Below are 21,991 nucleotides of genomic sequence, written 5' to 3'. Positions count from 1 at the left end.
GGGTTAAACAGCCTCATCGAGAGAAGCTCATTGTTACACACATACACCCCACTTTCCAGGAGTGAGAAGTTTCATGGTTCCATTACTGACCCAGAGTACAATTTTCTTAGAAGGAAATAACTGGAGACTTACGGCGTTTTTGTGATAAGGTTTATAAAGGCATTTGAGTGGAGAAAGGTCCACCCTTAAAGGCAGCCAAAAATAATTTTAAATAAATACAAGTATTTACACTATTATATGCAAGCTGCTCATAAGAAGAGGGTTCACAGCATTAACATTCCAGCAGACTCCTGTTCCTCACCAGGTTTCTAGGGGAAACCCATAGCACCATAAGATTTCCTGCCCGCTGCCTCTTGATCTCAGTTCCTGCTCTAACCTCCTTCTATACACACAGACCTCGCTTGCCTGCTCCCATTGTTTGGGTGGGCAGGAGTTGGAGGAGAAGAAAGATGGAGTCATCTCTATCCTTCACCTATGCTGCCTTGGGCCATCCTAGTTCCCACTGAAACGTATCACCAGAATGTTACTGGCTATCAATTGTCCTTTGCCAGGTCTAAGATGAGGAATCGCCTTGGGGCACCCACACTGAAAGCTCTACTTACAGACATCATATGAGTCCAAAATCAGAGTTGGAAGGGATCCTGAATCTCTTTGTGATTTGCAATCAGAGGTAGTGGTTTGTATGATACCCTGAAAGGTCATTCAGACCAACCCATAACAACACATGGTTTGTAACCAGACTGGTCTAATGTCTGATTACAAACAGCGGTCAAGAGTTAACAGTAACAGCAAAATAAACTTGTAAGGGAATATCAAGATGTAGGATCAACACCAGTGGAAGGCGGTGTTTTCAGACAGTATGAGTATGGAGTCTGAACATCCTTTGTCTAATCTTCACGTTCTCTATGTGAAATGGAACTACCTTGGTTGCTGTACTTGTTTTTTTTTAATACTTTTAATTTATTTTTGTCTTTATAAATGAAATAAACAATACCAACAACCTGATCAATAACTGCAATTTCCCAACAATACAATATTCTTAGGAGGACACAACAATAATGAAAAGGAGAAGAAAGGGGGGGAGGGGAAGAAAAAAAGAGGGGGGGAAGGAAATTTTTCCTTTTTTAAAGGGTTAAATTTAAACTCCAATACACACGGGCTTCAGATCCTATTCTACTTTAAAAACTATACCTATAACATTAGCAATATTACAATTTAATAATCAACCTTACATTTCAATACCATATCATCAGTCTTATAGCAAGGAAGCAGGCCTACAATTCATTCCCAGTAACCATATATTGCCCTTAAGTTAGAATATAATAGTAATAATAAAGCTTAACAGTTTAACCAATGAAAAATCTTACTAAGTAGTCTTATAGTAATGATAATAATAATAATAATATGAAATTATAATGTTATATAATAATAAAGCTTGGAAGCAACCTTACAACAGTCAGTAATATATTTTATACTAGATATATAAATGAGTGTCCACAATACACCCTCAAACAATACATTTAAATACAGCATATCATATCCATTTTAGAGAATGAGAATTTAAAGAAAAATAAAAAAGATGAAAGATGAAAGAAAGCAAACGAATATATGTATAATATATATGTATAATCTGGCCTAGCCTGAATCATACAGACTAAACATAGACAGTTAACAAAACTTGTTTAAAGATTCCAGTTCATGGGGCTGGAACAGAAATCTCACACATTTTTATGTTCAGCCATGCCTCCGCCATTTCATGATTTAGGAATTTCTTCATCTGACCTTCAGAAACAATGCAAAATGTAGCAGGATATTTTAAGTGATATTGTAAGTTCATTTGTTTTGCCAGATTTTTCGCCTTGATAAATTGCCTTCTTTTATCAGCCACCTCTTTGACGTAATCTGGAAATAACATAACTTTATCTTGTTTCCAAAAAAGACTTCCACCCTCTCTTGCCAAACATAGGATATAATTCTTTGTGGAGATTCTTGCAAATTGGACTATAATTGTATAGCCAGTCCCTTTAGCATTTGGCACATGAAATGCCTGCTCAATATCCAGTAAATAATCAGATGGCACAGGGAGTATCTCATGCAAAAGCTTGTCTACAAAGGTAGGCAAATTTATATCACTAGGCAAATTTTAATACCAATAATACATACATTGGATCTGCGCGTGAAAGCCTCCCGTTGGGAAATTCTGACAGAGAAATTTTTTTTAAAAGCTTGTGTCGTAGTTTCATTCGTTGTCAGCCTATCTTTCAGCTCATTAACCTTCACCTCCATTTTTTGCCAAGAAGTGTTAATTAAATCCACAGCCCTTTGCAGGGTGGTGGTGGAATTTTGAATTGAATCCAACCTCTTAGCTTGCTCTGCAAATTGTGAAGATAAAAGTTTTTATCAGAGTAAATAATTCCCTGTATCTTCGGTTTTTGGAGCCTTTGCCAAAGGAGGTACCGGAGGAGTGGGCAGTGATGCAGTTCCTTTCTTTCTCCACACTGTAGCCATGTTTCTCTTCAAACAAACCTTGCAGGTCCTCAGATATTCTCAAATATTGTTGATATTTCGTAAACCATCCCTCAGATGTTGTTGATATTTCTTAATCCATATATTACAATGGAACATGTCAGCCCTATTTTCTCCTATTAAATAGGAGTTTCAAAACAGCTTTTTGTGATGGTTAAGCTCTGGGAGGGCAGTCTCGGAATCCAGCCCCCCTCCCCCCCGGCTGCTTCGCACAGAGTACTTTTCTCCAAGATCTCATCCAGATGCTGCCTTGCCCCCCTTTTTAATTTCAGGGGGGAGATGAAAAGGTTTTTCAACCTTTTAAAAAGCTATTTGAGATAGCGTCCCGCGGAGGCTCCACGGAATGCTGCGAGGGCGACATTGGTTCCAACCAGAAGTCGGTTGCTGTACTTGTCAAACTCCTTCTCCAGCCCCTATTTCAACAAAGCAGTTTCTGAACCAGTGTTAAGGATGCCTCTTTCCTTTCCCACTTTGTAAAAACCTCCCATAAAAATATGGTAACGAAGTGCTCAGTTCTGTGGCAGGCAGACCCAAATTTGAGTCGCTGAGCTCTGTGTAACACAAAGCGAGGAATGTTTCAGGAAGGCTGGAATGGAGAACAATATCCTCTCCCTCCATCCACCCCACAGCACTACCAGGCACCTGTTCCATGCTGGATGGAACCCTTAGCAGGAGCTCTTCTGTTAATCGTTCCCATCCCATCTTTCCATAAAGTCACAGTGGATAACAACCCTGGCCTCATCTCTCTGGCACTATCGCTGGTTTTCTGCTACATCTTTTACTAATCTGCTAATGCCTAGATTTGAAAAATCTATAGAATCCCGCTTGAAATGTTTGAGGTGCTGAAGAAATGAAGTGTTCTTGGAATCAAAGACAGCATGCCTCTAACGCCATTCACTAGGAAATGAGAGTGGGACCCTCTATCTGCGGCAGCCACATATCCTCTTTTATGGAAGGCAGTCCTCTGTTTGAAGGGCGGTTCGTCCAATTCTGGTTTAAAGATGAAGAAGCGTAAGAACTACTGTCCATCAATTGTTAGCACCTGAACAGCCGACTGTACAGGCAGGCACATAGGTCATCTGATCACAGTCTTTCTCACTATGGTGAGATGTTATAATTCAGATAGAAACACTTTACAACTATTTCTAAATTTGCATCTATACAGATTAGGGATGTACGAAAGTCACTTACCTTTCACGGATTATGCTGATGGTGGGGGGGAGGCGTTCCATCCCTCCCACCGGAATCCTCGACGGGAGGGGAGGAGCTCTGTTCCTCCCCCCCGGAATCCTCTGCGGCCTCTGTGCTCCGCGGCAGCTCTGCGGAGCAGCCAGCCAGGCCCAGCCAGGCCAGAGCCGTCCGCAGCCAGATTTCCGTCCGCAGAGGGCTCGGGGGTGGGCGGAAACTGTGTACGCAAATGGCGGCGGCTATGGCTGCCGCCATTTGCGTTCCTTATTTTTGCCGTCTTAATCTACGTAAATATTTACGTAGACTAAGACGGCGAAAATAAGGGGAACGCGAGCGTAGCAGACGCTATTTGCGTTCCCCTTATTTTCGCCATCTTAGTCTACGTAAATATTTATGTAGACTAAGACGGCCCAAAATAAGGAATGCAAATGGCACTTTTTTTTTCTTTTTTTTACCCAGTCGTTTTAGGTAAAAAACCTATCATGTCTGGGTAAAAAACAAAAGCATGTACACAAATGGCGGCGGCCGTAGCTGCCGCCATTTCCATATGCCTTTTTTTTTTTTACCCAGACGTTTTAGGCTACGTAAAAACTTACATAGCCTATCACGTCTCTGTAAAAAAACAAACAAACAAACAAACTGCAAATGGCGGCAGCCGGTCGGAAGACCAGCTGCTGCAGCCACCGCCGCCGCTGCTGCCCGGAAGATCCGCCCCAGGTAAGTCTCTTCCTGGGGGGGATCCGCGGGGGGGCGGGGGGGCAGGCTGTTCCGCCACAGATTTCGGGGGACCGAATGCACTGGCATTCGGCCTCACCGTGATCCATGGCGGAATTCTCTGACATCCCTAATACAGATACATGAGCATATGCAGATTTTATGCAAATCGCTGTCCTCCTTTTTTTAGTGGTGCATGTCCTCTTTTTTGGTGATTGGTGAGTGCTCACCCTATCTCTGTCTCCCCACCACCCTCAGAGGATCTCAGTGTTCCCGTAGAACCTGGCGAATATGTTGAAGGCTCTGCAATGCGCATCGAGGCAAGAGTGCAGGCCAGGCCAGGCCTGTTCCCCAAGCTGTTCATTGATGAGTGCTATGGGACTGATACAGAACACCGAACCCATGCCAGGCGTGTCTACATAATCGTGGACAACCATGGGTGAGTGAGCAGCCACGGCTCTGTGGGTGGAGGGAGGTGGACTGATGGAGGCCTTTCATCTCCCACAGAGGGTGCTTCAACAGGGAATCTCCATGAGGTGCTTCCAACCCTCCTCACTAATCCAGAAATGGAGCAAAGGGAGCAGTGACTCCTCCTGTCATGTATACTAATGGCCCGCGCAATTATCTTGTGCAATTCATCTTGTCCAGTTCATTGGCCAAGCCTGGCATAGGCAGAGATGGTACCATCTCTGCCCATGCCAGGCTTGCCCAATGTGCTGCCCTCCTCCATGCTGGCTGGGGATGATGGAAGTTGTAGTCCAACACCTCCGGAAGGCATCAGATTGGGGAAGGTTGTATTTGGTTGAAATGCAGGACAGTGTATTTGGTTTGGGATACTGTAATGCAGGACACTGTATTTGGTTGTGTGACAAAGTCCTGTATAGCTCAACAGTGTGGGGTAGTGGTTAGAGTGTTGGACTAGGGAGGTCTAGGTTCTAGTCCCCATTTGACCATGAAGCTTGCTGGGAGACTTTGGGCCAGTCACTGGCTCTCAGCCTAACCTACCTCACAGGGTTGTTGTGAGGATAAAATGGAGAAGAGGAGTACTATATAAACCGCCATGAGTTCCTTGCAAGGGGAAAAAAGGCCGGATATAAATGTAATTAATAATAACTACAACAACAACAGTGCCCTCTAGAGTGTTTGGTGAATTGGCACCATGCTGGGATACCTGAATAGCCTTATCTCAACTCTTTCCCAATACACATCCAGAACTTGAGTTCTTTTGCACAAGGTTTGCCCCAACAGAACTGGTCAGCTTCTTTATCATTCAAGCTTAAGGTCACTAGGAAGGTGGATCCAGCCACTAAGTAATTTGTTGATTTGCTGGCCAAACCACTGACCTCAGAAATGGAGGGTATCACATTTTTTGACAAAATAAGTCAGTCTCTGGGGCATTTACTGAACTCAGAATCCCATAAAAGTAAACAGTTTTCTCAGTCCTCGGCACCTTCCGTGTAACATCTAACTGGAAACCAAGACTAAGACTCTCTCGGACCATCCTCTCGGCAATGAACTCTGCATATGCTCTGGAACCCATGACTCTACTCAAGTAGGTAACATGTAACTAGCTACGTTTATTAATTTTTTATTTGGAATTCCGTGTGTGATTGTTGCCTTCCCTAGCCCCCCCCCCCTTTTTTTATATTTGGACATTTGGCTGTGTTGTGTTAAAAGGAAATTCTCACTAAACTCTTCCCCATGTGAAGGACCACATGGTTACAAAGTCAGCATACGTGTTTTTAGGATTCTCCTAAGGCTTTTGTGTTTTAGGGCTTTGGGCAAGCAAACCCCAAGCACCTTTCTTTTTATCTTTTTTTCCCTAGGCCTGGGCTGCAGAGACCTTGGTAACAGGGCTCAGAAACTCCCCAAAGAGCTGGACAGACTAGGGTGTGTCAGGAGGTTCTCAGTAATTATTTTTGGGGGAACCCTTGTAATGAATGGGTTCCATCACTAGGGAAAATCATTTCCCCCGCTCCCAGGTTGATTTGTAGGATGCGGTCTTTGCTGCACCCAGGCTCTGAAACTCCCTCTCTGTGGAAGTCTGACTTGCCCCTTCTGTTGGCTCTTTGCCATGAGGCAAAGATCCTATCTTTCAACAGACATCTGACCACTCGAGGAGAATGTTTTTAATCTGGCTATTTTCAGTTTATAGTGTTCTTATATTGAGTGTGTTTTTATTGTTAGCTGCCTTGAGCCACTAGGCAAGGTACAAATGTGTATAACAAATAAATAGCTTCTGTCATCACGGGAACGGGGGGGGGGGGGCAGGATTCATCGTATTATGAAGTATACCCCAAACCGCTATGCAGATGGCACCATTAGAGTCTGATCCTATGTCAGCCTTCCCCAGCTTGGTGCCCTCCAGATGTGTTGGACTACAACTCCCATGTTGAAAGTTGTAGTCCAACACAGCTGGAGAACACCAGATTGGGCTAACCTGTTTATGGTAACCTAGCATGCTTGTTACTGCCATCTCCAGCTGCAGACTTAGGCCTGAAGTTCACCTTTGATGACAGCAAGATGGGTCTCATTCTCCCTATTCTTCCAGGGTTGCCCATTTCAGATAGCTGTCCTGGAACTGGCTAAGCCCCGGTCCCAAAAGAGATTTAAAAAAACTAGGAAAAAACTAACCAGGGAACATCTTCTTTATGCACACTCAGAGGGCCAATCACTTTCCTGTGCAGTCTTCCTTCACCTAAAACTGTTGTTTGGGACAAACAGATTGTATTTAGCAGTAAGAAGGTACCTTGGAAGGCAGGCAAGAACAGCACATATTTTAAGTTAGTTTTGTCACCCTTACATCTTCCTGCACTATAAAAGTTAGATTTTAATAACCTCTCAGGCAAGGACCTGTCCAGTGCTTATGTCATGGGTAGGGAGACTTCAAGCTGTGCTGGATGCACTCATCAGCCATGGAATACCATCCAGTGAACAACCAGGATGTGGACTGGAGTTGTAACATGTAGAACGCCTGCTCTCCATGCAGAAGGTCCCAGAATCAATCCATGGTCCCTCCAGTTAAAAGGCTCTTGGATAGCACAGTTGGGAAGAAAACCCTGCCTAGGATGCTAGAAAGCCACTGCCTTGTGCTGGACTAGATGGACCGGCACACGGTCCAACTTGGCAAAAGGCACCTGTCTAGTTAATACATGGTCTGCAGCCTTTAGAAGGCTGTAAAGCCGGGGAGGGGAAGTTGGGGCTCTCCAAATGCTTTTGGACTCCAATGCCCATCAGCCCCAGCCAGGGTGGTCCTGCTCAGTGATCATGTGAGTTGTAGTCCATCAACATCTGGAGGGCCACAGCTTCCCTGCTCCTGCTGTAACAGATTTTGGTACATGTTCATCCTTTGCTGGTTCTAATTTACTTGGCAGATGCCTGTACGCTGGGGATGCAGATGCCACCTGGTTCCGTAAAGAAGACGCTGCAATTGTGTTCACACTGCCTGCCTTCTTGCTGTCTGGTGAATCGGATGAGGTAGGAATCTGTCTCAGAAGCAGCCAGTTGATGTGTTCTCAAATACAACTGCGAAAGGAGCTATCTTGAAGTAAGAGAACCTTGAATCCACTCTCAAGGGTGCCCTGTTGCAGGAGGACTAGGGTGGATGAAGCCAGGGCTGTGTGACTTCCATAACTGCATTCTTTAAATACAGGATGTAGTGTTTACTGTACAATTCAGCATCCTGAAAATCTTGGTCTTGATTGAGAACTAAATGTCTTATCCTTATGGGTGTAAAAGTCTAGGCTAAGAGGAGGGTGTAGGCATTACCTGGCATCTTGGAAGTCTGATGAAGAGTTCTAGTCGCTGAGTGTGGTGGAGAGCTTCAGGATCCTAGAGCTACCTGCCTTCCCCTCACTAGGAAAAGCAGAACAAGTTACGCAAAACATTTGAGGATGCAATCCTATTGGGATGCCCGTCAGCCTCTGAACTGGGAGGGTGACGGGCATCCTTTGCAGAACAGGAAGAGCGCCGAGGTGATCTTCACCTCTGTTCTCTTGCTGCTCTGCATTTTTGCTAGACTGGCATTTTCACTTGTCTAGCTGGGGCTCTACGGAGCAGGAGGGAAGGAGGCTGGGGAGGCTGGAGGATTCTTCATAAGCTGGCCTCCCCACTCCCCTCCCCACCCACAGAACCGCCCACTTTCCCTCCTTGCCTTTTCAATCTTGGAGAGGCAGCCGGCATGGTTCTCTCCCTGCTGGCTGCGAGGGGGTGGGGGTGGGGAGCTCAGACTCCTGGGTCCAAGGTCGGAGCACTGCCTCTGACCTTGGATACAGGAATGCGAACTATCCGAATAGAGAGGGATTTGCATTTACTTCCCTCTCCCTTGGCTGCAGGTAAGTGGAATTCAACAGCGGATGGGAGACAGTTCTGGGAAGGGAGGAGCCAAATGGTAAACTGGCACAAATGATGGCTCAAGAATTCTGACTAGTACAGTGGAATGCCCCCCCCCCCCCCAGAAAGGCTTATCTGGCACCTATGTTGTGGTCATTTCAGTGCCAGGTGAACACTTTTTTCCCAGGCTTTTTAGCCCTTCAGTTTAAAAATTGCAATAGTGCAAATTTAGATCTTTCCACTGGTGCTGGCTTTTATCTTGGGGCTGATCTACATTGCGCCCTTCATCGCAATGAATTCGGTGCCCTGTCGGGTTAAACGCTCTCACATTAAAACGTGATTATCCACACTCACCCATTTTCCCCACTGTGGTGCTTCATCGAATGCGCAAACTCGGTTCACACTCGAGCGCTGTGCTGTTTTCCTGCTCTTAAAAACAGAGGCTCCTTTTTAGAGGATCAGAAACTCTTCCTGTTTCTGCTGATTCCACGCCCACCACGCTCACAGCTCTCGATGGCCCCATGTCGTCTTCCGGCTACTGATTGCATAGCTTCCTCAGCACTCAGTGTTTCCTCGGCAACAAGCAAAGGGCTGGATGTGCATGCGCTTGTCTGATCTCGGAAGCTAAGCAGGGTCTGCCCCAGTCAGTAGTTGGATGAGCAACTGCCTGGGAATCAGGCTTCCTACACTGAGCAGGGGGTTGTTCTATCTCTTCAAATGAGACTAAGTTTTACCCCCTTCGGCTTTCTTTTTTTTTTTTTTAATTAAGGCATTATCTTTGAAGAATCGTTCCTTCTCCGCGATTTTTTCCCCCTAATTCAGGCATGATCTTCGAATTTTCGAATCTTCGAAGATTCGAATGTTCGAAGATCATGCCTGAATTAGGGGTGGGGAAATTGCAGAGAAGGCATGATTCTTCGAAGATAATGCCTTAATTAAAAAAAACAGCCAAAGCGGGGGATAGAAGGGGGTAAAACGTAGTCTCATTTGAAGGGATAGAACAACCCCCTGCTCAATGCAGGAAGCCTGATTTTCAGGCGGTCATCCATCCAACTACTGACCGGGGCCGACCCTGCTTAGCTTCTGAGATCAGACAAGTGCACGCACATCCAGCCCGTTGCTTGTTGCCGAGGAAACATTGAGTGCTGAGGAAGCTATGTGATCAGTAGCCGGAAGACGACATGGGGCCGTCGAGAGCTGTGATTGGACAGGAGGGAAACACAAACACCGCCATATATGGACAGGCAGGGGAGGGGACTACGACCAGATACGGTAGCGAAGGCGGAAAATCAGAGCACATTAAAGGGAAATATCAGGATATCAGGGTATTGAAAGCGGGAGCATAGAAACGGGAAATTCCGGTTCCAGTTCGAGGCGGGTACTGCGTAGTGTGAAAGACAGGTGGTGAAACCTCATCAGAAGCGAAAAAACCCGTAAGTGTAGATCGGCCCTTGTTTCCTACATTGGTGAAACCATTACTCCTAAAACTGGTGTAAAAAATGTGGCTTGGTGGTTGTGCAGTTTTGTCCTAATGAAGACTTAATTAGCCAAGCACAGTAATGTTGCAAAAATTCCTTGTAACTGTCTCAACTTTACTGCAAAAATACTCCTTTCCCCCTGCTCTCCTCCAGATCTATATTCACTGCCTCCTCACAGCATGGAGTCAACAGATTCCCACAAGCCCTGGCAAGAAAGCTTGTCACTTTGACAGCATCTCCTCCAGGTTAGCTCTAAGCCCTTAAGTTACACATTCTTGTTATTCCATTTCCAAATACCTGAAGTATCTCAGTACTGTTTAATGCAATACAAAATGGCTGGTATATACGAGGCAAAGAAGTTCTGGAAAATGTAAAAGTGTTTGGGGTTGATTCTTGGGGCTGTACACAGATTAGATGTCACTGGACCATGCCAGAGGGGGTGTCAATTGTGCAAACTTTAGCTGTAACTCAGGAGAGTTTTTTATGATGATGAATAAAAAACAAAGGCAGCCATGTTGGCTGTAAGACAAAATCAAATAGTTTAATATCTTTATTAGCCCAATTTAAAAATGTGCAAGTTTTTGGGATCCCTAGATCTCTTCATCAGGCAAGATGTTACAAAAAGCAGGTGGGTGGGAGGGGTGAGGGATAGGAGAGGGAGGAAGGCTGACTGGATGTTGTATTCAGAATGTCTGCATAGTTAAGTCTTAAGAAGATATGGCAGAGGGGGGTTTGCAGCCTTCCCAACTGGGCCCTGCCAGGTAATGTGATGGTTGATTTTTAATGGCTAGTTTTTAAGTGTGTGTGTGTGTGTGTGTGTGTGTGTGGCTGGGTGGGTGGGCAGGGGAGGCAAACAGGTGGGAGATTGTTCATGCATAGGATAAAAATGCCTTTCAATAAAACGTTAGCAAAAATCTAGCAATAAAACAGGCATGAAATAAAATGCTCAGCTGTAGAATTTATCAATTGAAAGATTCCAAAATACAAGGTGAAGCACCAAGTATAGATGGGGCCAGGTGGACCTCCCACTGGAGGAATGCCACAGTCTTGGTACCACGATGGAAAAGGCCTTGTGCCCACCCACTGAATCTCAGGCAAAGGGGCCACAAATGGCACCCCTGTAGCACCTCCATTGGACTGGTGCAAAGGACGGGAGAGTGGAACAAACTAGAGTGCCTGTAGGTGGGGGAAGAGAGTTGGAGAAAGCAGTCGAATTGGTGTTGTTCTTGCCAGCTTAAGGATTTGGTGTCGTCGTCCCAGGGTCTTAAAATTTGTCAGAACTCCTTATACAAGGGATCGGGGTGGAGGTGAAAATACTACCTTGGTTTCCTCTTTTAGAGCGGCATGCACGGACAAGTTGAATGTAGCTTGCAGTGCTGGCCTTAGACCAGGAGTGCAGAACCTGAGGCTTTGGGCCAAATCTAGCCCCATGGAGGTCCCAATCTGGCCCCCTGGGGTTCCCAAGAAGGCCACACCCCTTTCCCCTGGTCCCACCCCCTTTCCCCCAACCACCAATCATTTGGTAGTTCCCCAGCTTTTGTGCAGTTCCCCCACCCCTACCCCATTCTGAAAGGTTGAAAAACCTCTCCTAAAGCTTAGTTACTGGCTGTCAGAGCTTTAAGATACAATATGCTGGTATTTGGGGTATTTTGTGCCACCCCTTTTGCCTTTGGCCGTGCCCACCATTGGATTGCACCCCCCGAGAGCCTCTCTGAAACGGAATGCGGCAGTATTTGGAAGAGGCTCTGCATCCCTGCCCTAGATGCTCAGCTGCCTGGAGCAGAACTCAAGTGCTCCCTGCCAGAGCAGAATTCTGGCTGGGAAAGATGAGAATTGCAGTCCAGCACATCTGGAGGGCACCAGGTTGGGGAAGGCTGGTCTACAAAATCTAGCTGTACCATTCAGGCAACAATTCCTGCCATTATAGATCTCCCATCCTTGAAGCTGGTTGCTTCTTCACTCTGCTGCATGCCAGTGTCGGCCCTGAATGCCCATAACGAAAGTGCCCGACTCCTAGTTGTTGTTTGTAATGCAAAACATACCTACAGTAGCCTCCACCTTTCTTTGAGGAGGCTCTTAACTCTACCCCCCCCCCAAGCTGTTTTCTTCCTTGTGTACTTGCCATGACACAAACATCCAACTGGAATTTGTGGGGGCAGGCAGGCGAAGCAATGGAAAATGGTAGGTGGGGAAAGAGTTGAGGACCTCTTCTCTGAAGAATGTTCCCTCTTCCCAAAGCGGCTGTCCCAAAAATAGGCAGTTGGGGCTTCATGGCACAGGTGTGGGCAATGAGCAGCTTGCCCTATCATTGCTGCATATTTCCTGTAATGGATTTCTAAACATTTATTTGTTAAATGTATATATCACCCAACTGACAAATACCCTTGGAGTGGTTTATAATCGTAACACACACACACCCCTGCTCCAAAAACAATAAAATAACAAAACTATAAAAATATCAGAATAATACAATATTAGAAACACTTAACATTTTTAAAACCCGTCTCCTCTAGGTGGAAGAATGTAGATGAACCATCCAAGACCACTGTCTGCCACTGTTGTGACAGCTACTGCCCCTTGGAATCCCCTCCTCCCGGAAGCCACAGAGGTACTCGCAAGCTGGTCTTTGTCTACTTTTAAGCCGAACAATCTCTGAAGCGTCTGTGGAGAGCTTGGGGAGGTGATGGCAGGGCCAGCTCCAGCTTTTTGAGGGCCCTGGGGCAAGGCACCCTCCAAGGGGCCTTCCGTCACTGAATCTACCTTCTCACCACCATTGTCATCACCTGCTCTCGCTCCTCCCCCTCTTCCTCCTCCTTGCTGCCACTGGCTTGCTTGGCAGGCAGAGAGCCAGGGAGCAAGGAGGCTGCGGCATCTCCTGCTCCTCCTCCTCACCACAGCCACTGTCTGGGTCAAAGCAAGAGGCAGCGGAACAAGCAGGGTGCAGTGGTGAAGAGGGGGAGCAATTCCAGGGGGCTCTTGTCAGCAGGCCCCTGCTGGGGTGTGGGCCCTCAGCAGATGCCTGACCATGTCTGCTCTTGACACCAGCCCTGCGTGGTGGTAATGGTTTTGTTCAGTGGTCTGACAACTAGCACATCGCTGAAGCTGGGGTTTCTTTGCTTGCCCTGCCATGTTGGAGAGGACTGTCCTAAGGAAGGGTGATGTAGGGTTACCACCCTTAACATGACAAATCACAGACACTCAGCTGCATAGGCTGCATCGGTGAGACGAAATGGGTAGGATGCCGAGGGGCTTACTGTGACCACAATATCACGGGTATCCATCCTGTTGGCTTTCATTTAAAAGGTGGAGAAGGGACGGTCACTATAGCCCTTTTGAACTTGCTGGATAAGATATCACATGTAGGCACTGGACCAAATCTCTATCACACTGTCACTGTATGTGGACAGAAAGTACATCGGGATCCACTGTTAGATCTCTGGGAGATTTGCAGTAGTTTGGCAAGGGTTGATGACTCCCAGTTGTTTAACAATAGCCTCAGCAATAAGGGTTCCCCTCCCATCCTAAATTAGGGTGCAAAAATGAAGTAAAACAGATGAAAACCAAAACGGAAACACAAAAGCACCCATTTCCTTAATTCTGAGTGTATGGTTTTGTCCCCCTGGCCCCTCCTTTTTTTCATCTAACCCTGGTTTGGTGGATTTTGAGGTTCAAGTAAAAAAGAAAGTAGATCCTTCAAACTTGAAGTCTGTCCACCTATGTCATAAGCACTGGACAGAGCGCTGCCTGAATGCTTATTAAAATCTAACTTTTTCAGTGCAGGGAGAAGTAAAGGAGACAGAAGTACCTTAAAATACTTGATGTTCTTGGCTGCCTTCCAAGGCATCCCCTCACCCCTAACCACAACTTGTTTGTCCCAAACAGCATTTTTCGGTGAAGGGAGATTGCACAGCAAAGTGGTTGGTCCTCTGATGGTACGCAAAGAAGATGTCCCCTGGTTTGAAGGTTGGTCTTTTTCCTATTTTCTTAGTTTCTTATGGGGCTTAACCAATTGCAGGAGAGCCATCTGAACTAGGCAACCCTGGAAGGATATGGAGAATGGGACCCATCTTGCTGTCATCAGAGGTGAACTTCAGGCCTAAGTCTGCAGTTGGGGATGGCTATTAGCAGACATACTAGTTTACCAGAAATGGGCTAGCTCATCTTTCCCCAACCTGGTGCCCTCCAGGTGGTTTGGACTACAACTTCCAGTATCTCCCAGCCATGGCGGGTGCTGGGAGATTTAGTCCAACACATCTGGAGGACTCTGGGGTTTTATTTATTTATTTAAAACATTTATACCCCACCCTATAATGTTAAGAGTTGGGGAAGGCTGCTAGGTCTTCACTGAAAGACAATGGATCCCTACCACTACAGATTAGTGAAAGGCAAGACACTTGCAACTGGTGTGAATGGCTGCTGTTCTGGCCTGGTTTCACATCTGTCTGCAAAGCTCAGGTGTATGAGCCTTCTGCTCTTGCATCTTTTGGCATTCCAGTCTTGCTCCTTAAATACGAATTCATGCATCGTTGCGCACACAGCTGAGTGGACTCTAGTCTGTGGAAGCTTATGCTACAATAAATCTAGCCTTTAAGATGCCCCCAAGATTCATGGTTAAAACAGAAGAAGGGCCAAAGGCTGGGTCTTAAAGCAATTTGATGCAATGTAGTGAATATTAATGGGGGTACAGCATTTCTTCTCTCCCCCGCAACCCCACCAAATGTTTGCTCCTGAAGTCACTCCTGGTCAGACCAAAGCAAGATCTCAAGTACTTATATATTACCAGTTATCAAAGGGTGTCCTTGCATTACTAATAAATGCTACTGCTTTTATATAAGGCAGGGATGTGGAACATCCGGCCTGTGGAGGTCTTGCATTCAGCTTGCAGAACCTCCTTGAGTTCCTCCCAGGGGTGGGGCTTGGCCTCCAAGACAGCCCCCCCCCCCCAGGAATCCCTACTGTTATCTCCAATCTCAAATTGGAGATTATAGAATCATAGAATAGTAGGGTTGGAAGGGGCCTACAAGGTTTGTCTGCATCCTTCTTAAGGTGTGGTGCCCAGAACTGGACACAGTACTCCAGATGACGCCTAACCAGTGCTGAGTAGAGAGGAACTAGTACTTCCCGGGATTTGGAAGCTATACTTCTATTAATGCAGCCCAAAATAGCATTTGCCTTTTTTGCAGCCACATCACATTGTTGGCTCATAATGGTGGGGATGTGGACAGTTGAGTAATTTTGCACAGCGCATACTGCCCCCAGCCAGGGAATGATGGGAATATAGGATAAGGTGACTTTTAGGGTAAATATTACATGTGATACACGGGAGCTTAAAACGGCGTCTTACGGAAGAGCCCTGCTGGACTGGATTAGCAGTCCATTTTCTCAGTAGCCGTCTGCCTTTCCCAATTTTCAGTCCCCATGTTATTGGATTATAGCTCCCATAATTCCAGCCAGCATGGCCAATGGTACGGGATGATGGGATATATAATCTTATTTAATTAGTTTTATTACTGGATCAATTAAAAACACAATAAATGTTAAAAGGATGTGGTTAAAAGAACAAAATGCAATGTAAATGGTTAAAAAGATATATAGAATAGGTTAGATACCACACAGCCAGAAAATCTAAAGAACCAAGTTTCTAAAACCCCTGGGTGAAAAGTCTTTGCTTGGCACTGAAAAGATAACAATGTAGGCACCAGGCGAGCCTCCTTAGGGACCACATTCCATAAATGGGGCACCAGAACTAAGAAGTCCAACAACATCAGGGACCCAAATTTGGGACAGGCTGGAGATGCTTCTGGGAAGCGTGCGCGTACACCCACACACACATACACAGTCAAACTGCATGAAGGCTGCAGTAATCTGTTGCTGCCTTTCTCCCCATTGCAGCAATTCAGAGGTACAGTGCTACTAAATATTGCTGTGATTAAATTCACTTGTAACTTAAGGAACCGTAATGGAATCCATGTAGGTCAGCAGGAAAATGGACTTAATCTGTTGCTTTTTGGAATAATAAGATTGAAGATTCCATCAGATCTTCCTCATTTTAAAGGACTTTATCCTTTGACATTCTTGATCTATGTATCTTTGAATTTGTTTGTGGCTCTTGTATTAAGTAACAGCGTTCCGTGCACCTCGGTGTTTAGTCATGCCGGCCACATGACCACGGAAGCGTCTTCAGACAGCGCTGGCTTTTCGGCTTAGAAACGGGGATGAGCACCGCATCCTAGAGTCGGACACAACTGGTTGGGGAGACCTTTTTACCTTGTATTAAGTACTAAGTAATACCAAAACCCCTTGCAAATACTTCTAAGTAGGGGTGTTTCCAGATGGAGGCCTCTGAGCACTACTGGTAGTAATGTATAAGCTATTCCATCTCTTCTTTCTTAATGGATTTTCTGCAGTATGAGAGAGACAGAAGAAGTGGAGCTTTTCTACATGAGATATTTATTGTGCACTCGTGATTCTGTACTCATGGTTGTTTATGGGTTCTTTAGATGATGTCATAATCTTCCAGTTCTGTTTCTGTTTTTAAGAGCACTTTCCTGGGGGTTTTAGAGTTGGGGAAAATGGAGTATTATTTCTGAATGCGAAAGAAAAGGTATTTTCCTATGTGTGTATTTGTGCTATTCTGTGCTATTCCTCTAGCACCATAGAATCATAGAATAGTAGGGTTGGAAGGCGCCTACAAGGCCATCGAGTCCAACCCCCTGCTCAATGCAGGAAAGGAAAAGCTCCTTTTGAACCACCTAGAGGTTATGTAGTGGCAAAGCAGGAAAGGAAAAGCTCCTTTTCAGAGCTCAGAGCTCAATTCGGCGATGAAACCGAAAGTAGATACAGCAATTTAACAGCGTCGTGTAGAAAAGCTCATGGTGGGAAAACATGGGAGGGTTACAAGTGGAAGATGTCGTCATCATCTGGACCCCTGATAAAATTCCATGGATGAGGCAGAGGGATGGTGCCACAACACCCCCAGCTGGAAGCATCCTAGGAGCCATTTTGTCTGAGACCCCTAAATTATTGCCCTCTACAGGACGATGCTACACCATGAAGAAGCTGCTGTTAGTGAGTATTTCCTTTGTGGGCAGCTGTGTGTTGGCTGCCCTCTTCGTGGGAACCCTCGTGGCTCTGATCTTGGCTTTCTTGCGTTATTCGCGACCTGGTAAAGGACACAAGCTCCTGACGAACCAGAAGGAGCAGCCTTACCATACAGAGCTGCAGACGATGGTGGGGGCCCTTGCAGCTGCTGAAGACACAGAGAAGGAAACAAGCCTAGACTACTGCAAGCTCAAGAGTGACACCCCAGAGAAGCCTTAAGAAAAAATAAAAAGTATTGCACCTTTCCTAAATTGGGCTGTAGATCATTTTTGCCTCAAATCCTAAGTTACTTCCTAACTTGCTGCTAGTTTACTGCTCTAGCAAATCTTTTATCTTCTACTTGGCTTACTCCATTCAATGATGCTACTCTGAACACACAGCGATGAGCTGCTTTCAAAAGTAGCGTCCTATAGCAGCCTTCCCCAACTTGGTCCCTTCTAGTTGTGTTGGACTACAATTCCCAGCATTCCCCAGCCCTGCTGGTGGGGCGGCAGTCCAACACAACTGGAGGGCCCCAGCTTGGCAAAAGCCACATTATAGAATGTGTGAAAGGACAACAGTTATTAAACTAATTAAATGCCAACCCCTCGATCAGGGGTGTTGAATGTCTTTCAGCCTGAGGGCGGAAATCATTTTCAGAGAAGCCCTTGGGGGGGCATTTTTGGAGAAGCTCCATTGGTGGGCGGGGCCAAAGGCAAAAGAGGCAAGCCTATTTTAATGTAAAGCTCTTGTCATTAACTAAGCGTTAGAGGCATTTCAACCTTTAAGAATGTGGGATTGCACAAAAGCCATGAAACCTCCAATGGTTGGCTACTGGGGAAAGGGGGACATGGTCCATGGGACACCTGGAAGGGCCAGATCTGGGGTTCTGAACTTCTGCCCTAGATACATGGTCCATTTAAAAAATTCACAGCAGGCCAGTGTGAAAAGGAATGGTCAAATAGCAATCAGTAGTGAAACACCATGTTCAACGCAGACCAGCCAGGCTGGTTCACCAAGGCAGAGTCATCACATAACTTGCTACATCAGCTAGTGGCTGGTTCACACATGCAAGTGATTACAGAGGAAGACTAGGTATGGCTTCCATGTTGAATGTGCAGTGTGCCACTGAAAACAGCTTTGGGATGATTGCTCTCTGTGGGGCCACATATGGGGTAGGCCATTCATACATGCAAGTCATTGCTTGGTTTTATTCTTTACAATACAGTCAGTGTGTGAAATGCCTCTTGTTCCTGTGGTGCCTAAGTCTACACTGGATGTGGGTGTGAGATTTAAAATATACCTAATGCAGGCCAGTCAGCGTAGTTACCACCAACTGCCACAGTTACTATAGGCTTGCACTGAAAACAGTTGTGCCTAGGGACGGGTGAAACTTTAGTTAAGTTTGCATTTCAGTGTGAACGTACCAAGTTCGCACTTCCTGAACCTAAACATGAACCACAACACCCTTAGACCTTAAAATCTGTACTTTTCTGAACTTTATGATGCAGTTTGCAAAAAAAAAGTCTACAATTGAAAGAGTACATATTTTGCAAAATGCACATGAAAATACATATGAATTTTCATGCACACCAAAAAATAATTTGCAATCAGATGTGGAAATGGGACAGAGCACAATTAACAGTGGAAAAATTAGAACGTGAGCTTGACAACAGATTCACCCGTTCTCTAGTCATATCAAGCTCAACTCCATGTTGATGGTGCCAGGAGCCCATCGCAATGTGACCATAAGATGCCACATGGCATGGGACCACAATACCTGACAAAGCACCTCTCCTGACCTGAACCTACCCAGACACTATAATCAAAATTGGAGACCTTCTCTGAGGGAAGCTCTGAAGGTGGCAGTGAGGAAGAGGGTCTTCTCAGTGGTGGCTTTCCAGTTGTGGAACAATCGCTCCACTGAGGCCCGCCTGGCGCCAGCACAGCCATCTTTTTCAGTGCAGGTTAAGACTGCCCTCTACTCCTAGGCATTTAATGGTATATGATGGGGCATTTATCTCAGCTGTCTTTATCACGGCCAAGTATCTTAGTGAAATTGTTTTTAGCTGTTTAAAGTTTTTTGAATTTTGTATGTTAACATTTTAATACTGTGTTTCATTATCTTGTATTTGTGTTTTTTAATTTTTGTGAACCACCCAGAGAGCTTCAGCTATTGGGTGATATAGAAATAATAATAATAATAATAATAATAATAATAATAATAATAATAATAATAATGTAACATGCTGTCAGTCAATGTGAAATAGAGCAGCCTCTCATATTGTTAACTTGCTCTTTTCCTACACAAATATGCCTTCTGTAGGTTTTTGTATAGCCCAGTGTAAGGAGCTCCTAATGAGCAGCGGCTATTTCAGAATTTTGTCTTTGGCCCACAGTGGGCAGAAGAGGACACCATGTGCAGCGGCCTTACCCCAGCTATTGCCCTCCAGGTGGGTTGACTTGCAATGCTCATCATTCCAAGCTAACATTTCTTGCTAGCATGGTAGTCCAACATTTCTGGAGGGTGCCAGGTTGGGTAAGGCTGCTGAACAATGGCAGAGGTAGGCTGGTAGCTTTGCATAGCAAGTAAAGAGGACAGTGGGACTGGGAAACATGCAATTCTTTCCGCATCAGGCAAATAATCTTCCTCTCTGTCCTTTGCAATTCCAGCATTTAGTATTATGTCCGATCATTTTTTCCCCTATTTTGCTGAACGTTATGGTTACTTTAAAGCTGTTTCTGCTACATTTTATAGAGGTTTTTTGTGCAACATTGTACAACCACTCAGTTAATAACTGGAAGATGGCACAGACTTTTTTGGAAGAGACACTAATGGCGGGAAGTTTCCCATGGGATGACCAGAAACCACAACTAACTCCTTTGAGTAGGATGGAGCATGAATTGCAAAAGCAAAATTTTAAATGTGGCAGATACTGAGCCGTCGACAAACATGTTTGGTTACAGCTGGCTTCCTGTCTGAAGGAATGAATAACACATTGGTTAGGTTGCAAAAACCCATCTGCACTGAAAAATGATAGGTTGTTTTAGGCTACTCCTACTCCTTCTTTGTTTGTATCAGCTTGAAAAATCCCACATTTTGCAGAAAACCCCAAGAAACAGTTTTATAGTTTGTGCAGTGATGAGTAGACCAGTAGTGCTTCCAACGTCATGGCAGCAGCAGTGTCTTAAAGTATAGCATGGGGCTTCTTCACACAGAGCTTTTATTCCACTATTGAGATTGCTCATTCTTTAGTTGCCCTTTGGATGATGTTGTCAACCTCCAGGGCACGTCTCCCAAACAAAATGGCCTTTATTCCATTTTTTAAAAGATAGGAGATAATGAGCTCTCAAATTACCGGGCTTGAGTTCCGTTTGAGTTCCCTTGTGAAAAAGGAAAAGCCACAGTAAGTGGAGCTAAACCACAGCACCAGCTAGTGGCTGTGTAATGAAATATATGGAAGATTCAGGTAAGGGGGGGAAGGAGGGGAAGGAAGCACGTCCCTCGTGATCTTGCATTTAAAATGGAAGCAGAAAGCCCTGTTTTAAATGCAGGATTTTAGGCTGGTGTAGAGATGGTCGTGGAGGCAGGGCTCTCAGGGATGCAGCACTGGGACTTTTTTTTTTATTAGCAAGGATGCTGACATCTGCGTCACCCTTCAAACTTCCCTGTTCCCTCTGAGCTTAGCTGTAATCCTCATAGTAGCTGGGAGAGAAATGGATTTTTCCAGCTACAGTCTATTGTTCCCTGTTGTGATGTGAAGTATTTTGGGGTGGCTTGGCCTTGAATGGGCAATTACAGCACATTTGATTTACAGGAGACCTCTTCAGAAATGGAGAAAAGCGTAAGTGTGGATTCCCCCCTGTTCTTGGTGGAGATGAAATCTGCTATAATTGGTTTGTTGATGTGGATCAACACAGCTGCCTGCGATGTTGGACTCTCCTTGGGGCTGTGGCTCTGTGGAGAGACATGATGAGTGCCTGAACTTCAAGATTGACCTCTACACCTCTGGATAGCTGGCATTTTAAATCCCTCAAAATGCACTGACATGCTGTTATGATATATGCGTTGAATCACATGGATGCATGTGCATGTAAACTGAGCACACACATGATACTTTGGTGTTCCTCCACTGGGCATGGAGGAAAAACTGACACCCCAAAAGCTAAGGATGTCAGTGACAACAGTCAAGGTCATTGAAAGCAATTATTTGTTTATGAAAGAATTAAAATGAAAACCATGCAACAGGGGAATTAGAATTGTATGTCCAAGAGACGTTAGCACTGCAAAGGTTAAAGGCATTTATAAATCAGTGGCACAGGCTAAATACAGTGAGATACATGGAAAATGGTGGGAGTGTGAGGGACTAAAATAAAGTGGAGGAGGTGCTGCACTTAAAAGACAAGAGTTTAAACATGGCTTTAATCCAAGCAATTGAGCATTTAGCTGAGAACTAACCCTAAAAGGGGGGAGGCAAATGCCACCCCCTAGGACCATGGAGCAAATTCTAAGCCTGTGAGCATGGCTGCCTTCCTAGTAGCATGGCTAACTATGAAGAAGGCAGGTGGGGGAAGGAAGAGGGTGTGGTGATTTTGGATCCTAAGCTGGTGTAGAAATGCTCACGGGCAACAAGCAGCATGCAGCCCCCACCCTCCGGTGTGGTCCCCACCCC

At 45.4% G+C, this 21,991-nt stretch overlaps 1 protein-coding gene and 1 long non-coding RNA gene across 13 annotated transcripts in view; one reads left to right on the top strand and one right to left on the bottom strand.

The window, feature by feature from the left end:
- The window catches only part of LOC146336246 (zona pellucida sperm-binding protein 3-like), a 33,294-nt gene extending 15,707 nt beyond the window's left edge, over positions 1-17,587 (top strand). For all 11 annotated transcript variants that reach the window (XM_084819444.1, XM_084819447.1, XM_084819446.1 and 8 more), the window contains 6 exons: positions 4,687-4,867; positions 7,803-7,905; positions 10,392-10,483; positions 12,752-12,846; positions 14,121-14,201; positions 17,275-17,587. In XM_084819444.1, coding sequence (XP_084675570.1) covers positions 4,687-4,867; positions 7,803-7,905; positions 10,392-10,483; positions 12,752-12,846; positions 14,121-14,201; positions 17,275-17,558 — 836 coding nt within the window. In that variant the 3' untranslated portion in view covers positions 17,559-17,587. The remainder of the gene's footprint in view (positions 1-4,686; positions 4,868-7,802; positions 7,906-10,391; positions 10,484-12,751; positions 12,847-14,120; positions 14,202-17,274) is intronic.
- LOC146336247 (uncharacterized) lies at positions 39-9,264 on the bottom strand. 2 transcript variants are annotated; one of them, XR_014785707.1, is made up of 4 exons: positions 9,115-9,264; positions 8,197-8,283; positions 7,063-7,132; positions 39-3,516 (listed from the first exon to the last, which is right to left on the bottom strand). It is a non-coding gene; the product is annotated as an uncharacterized LOC146336247 (long non-coding RNA). The 2 variants fall into 2 exon arrangements; XR_014785706.1 differs by having other exon boundaries at positions 8,197-9,264.
- Positions 17,588-21,991: the final 4,404 nt, after the last annotated feature.

This window comes from Heloderma suspectum, chromosome 13, assembly GCF_057233095.1.
Source record: "Heloderma suspectum isolate Gila_16-S chromosome 13, 16-S_ref, whole genome shotgun sequence".
Lineage (NCBI taxonomy): Eukaryota > Metazoa > Chordata > Lepidosauria > Squamata > Helodermatidae > Heloderma > Heloderma suspectum.
Note: the sequence above shows the minus strand (reverse complement) of the source record. Positions and strands in the feature narration are given on the sequence as shown.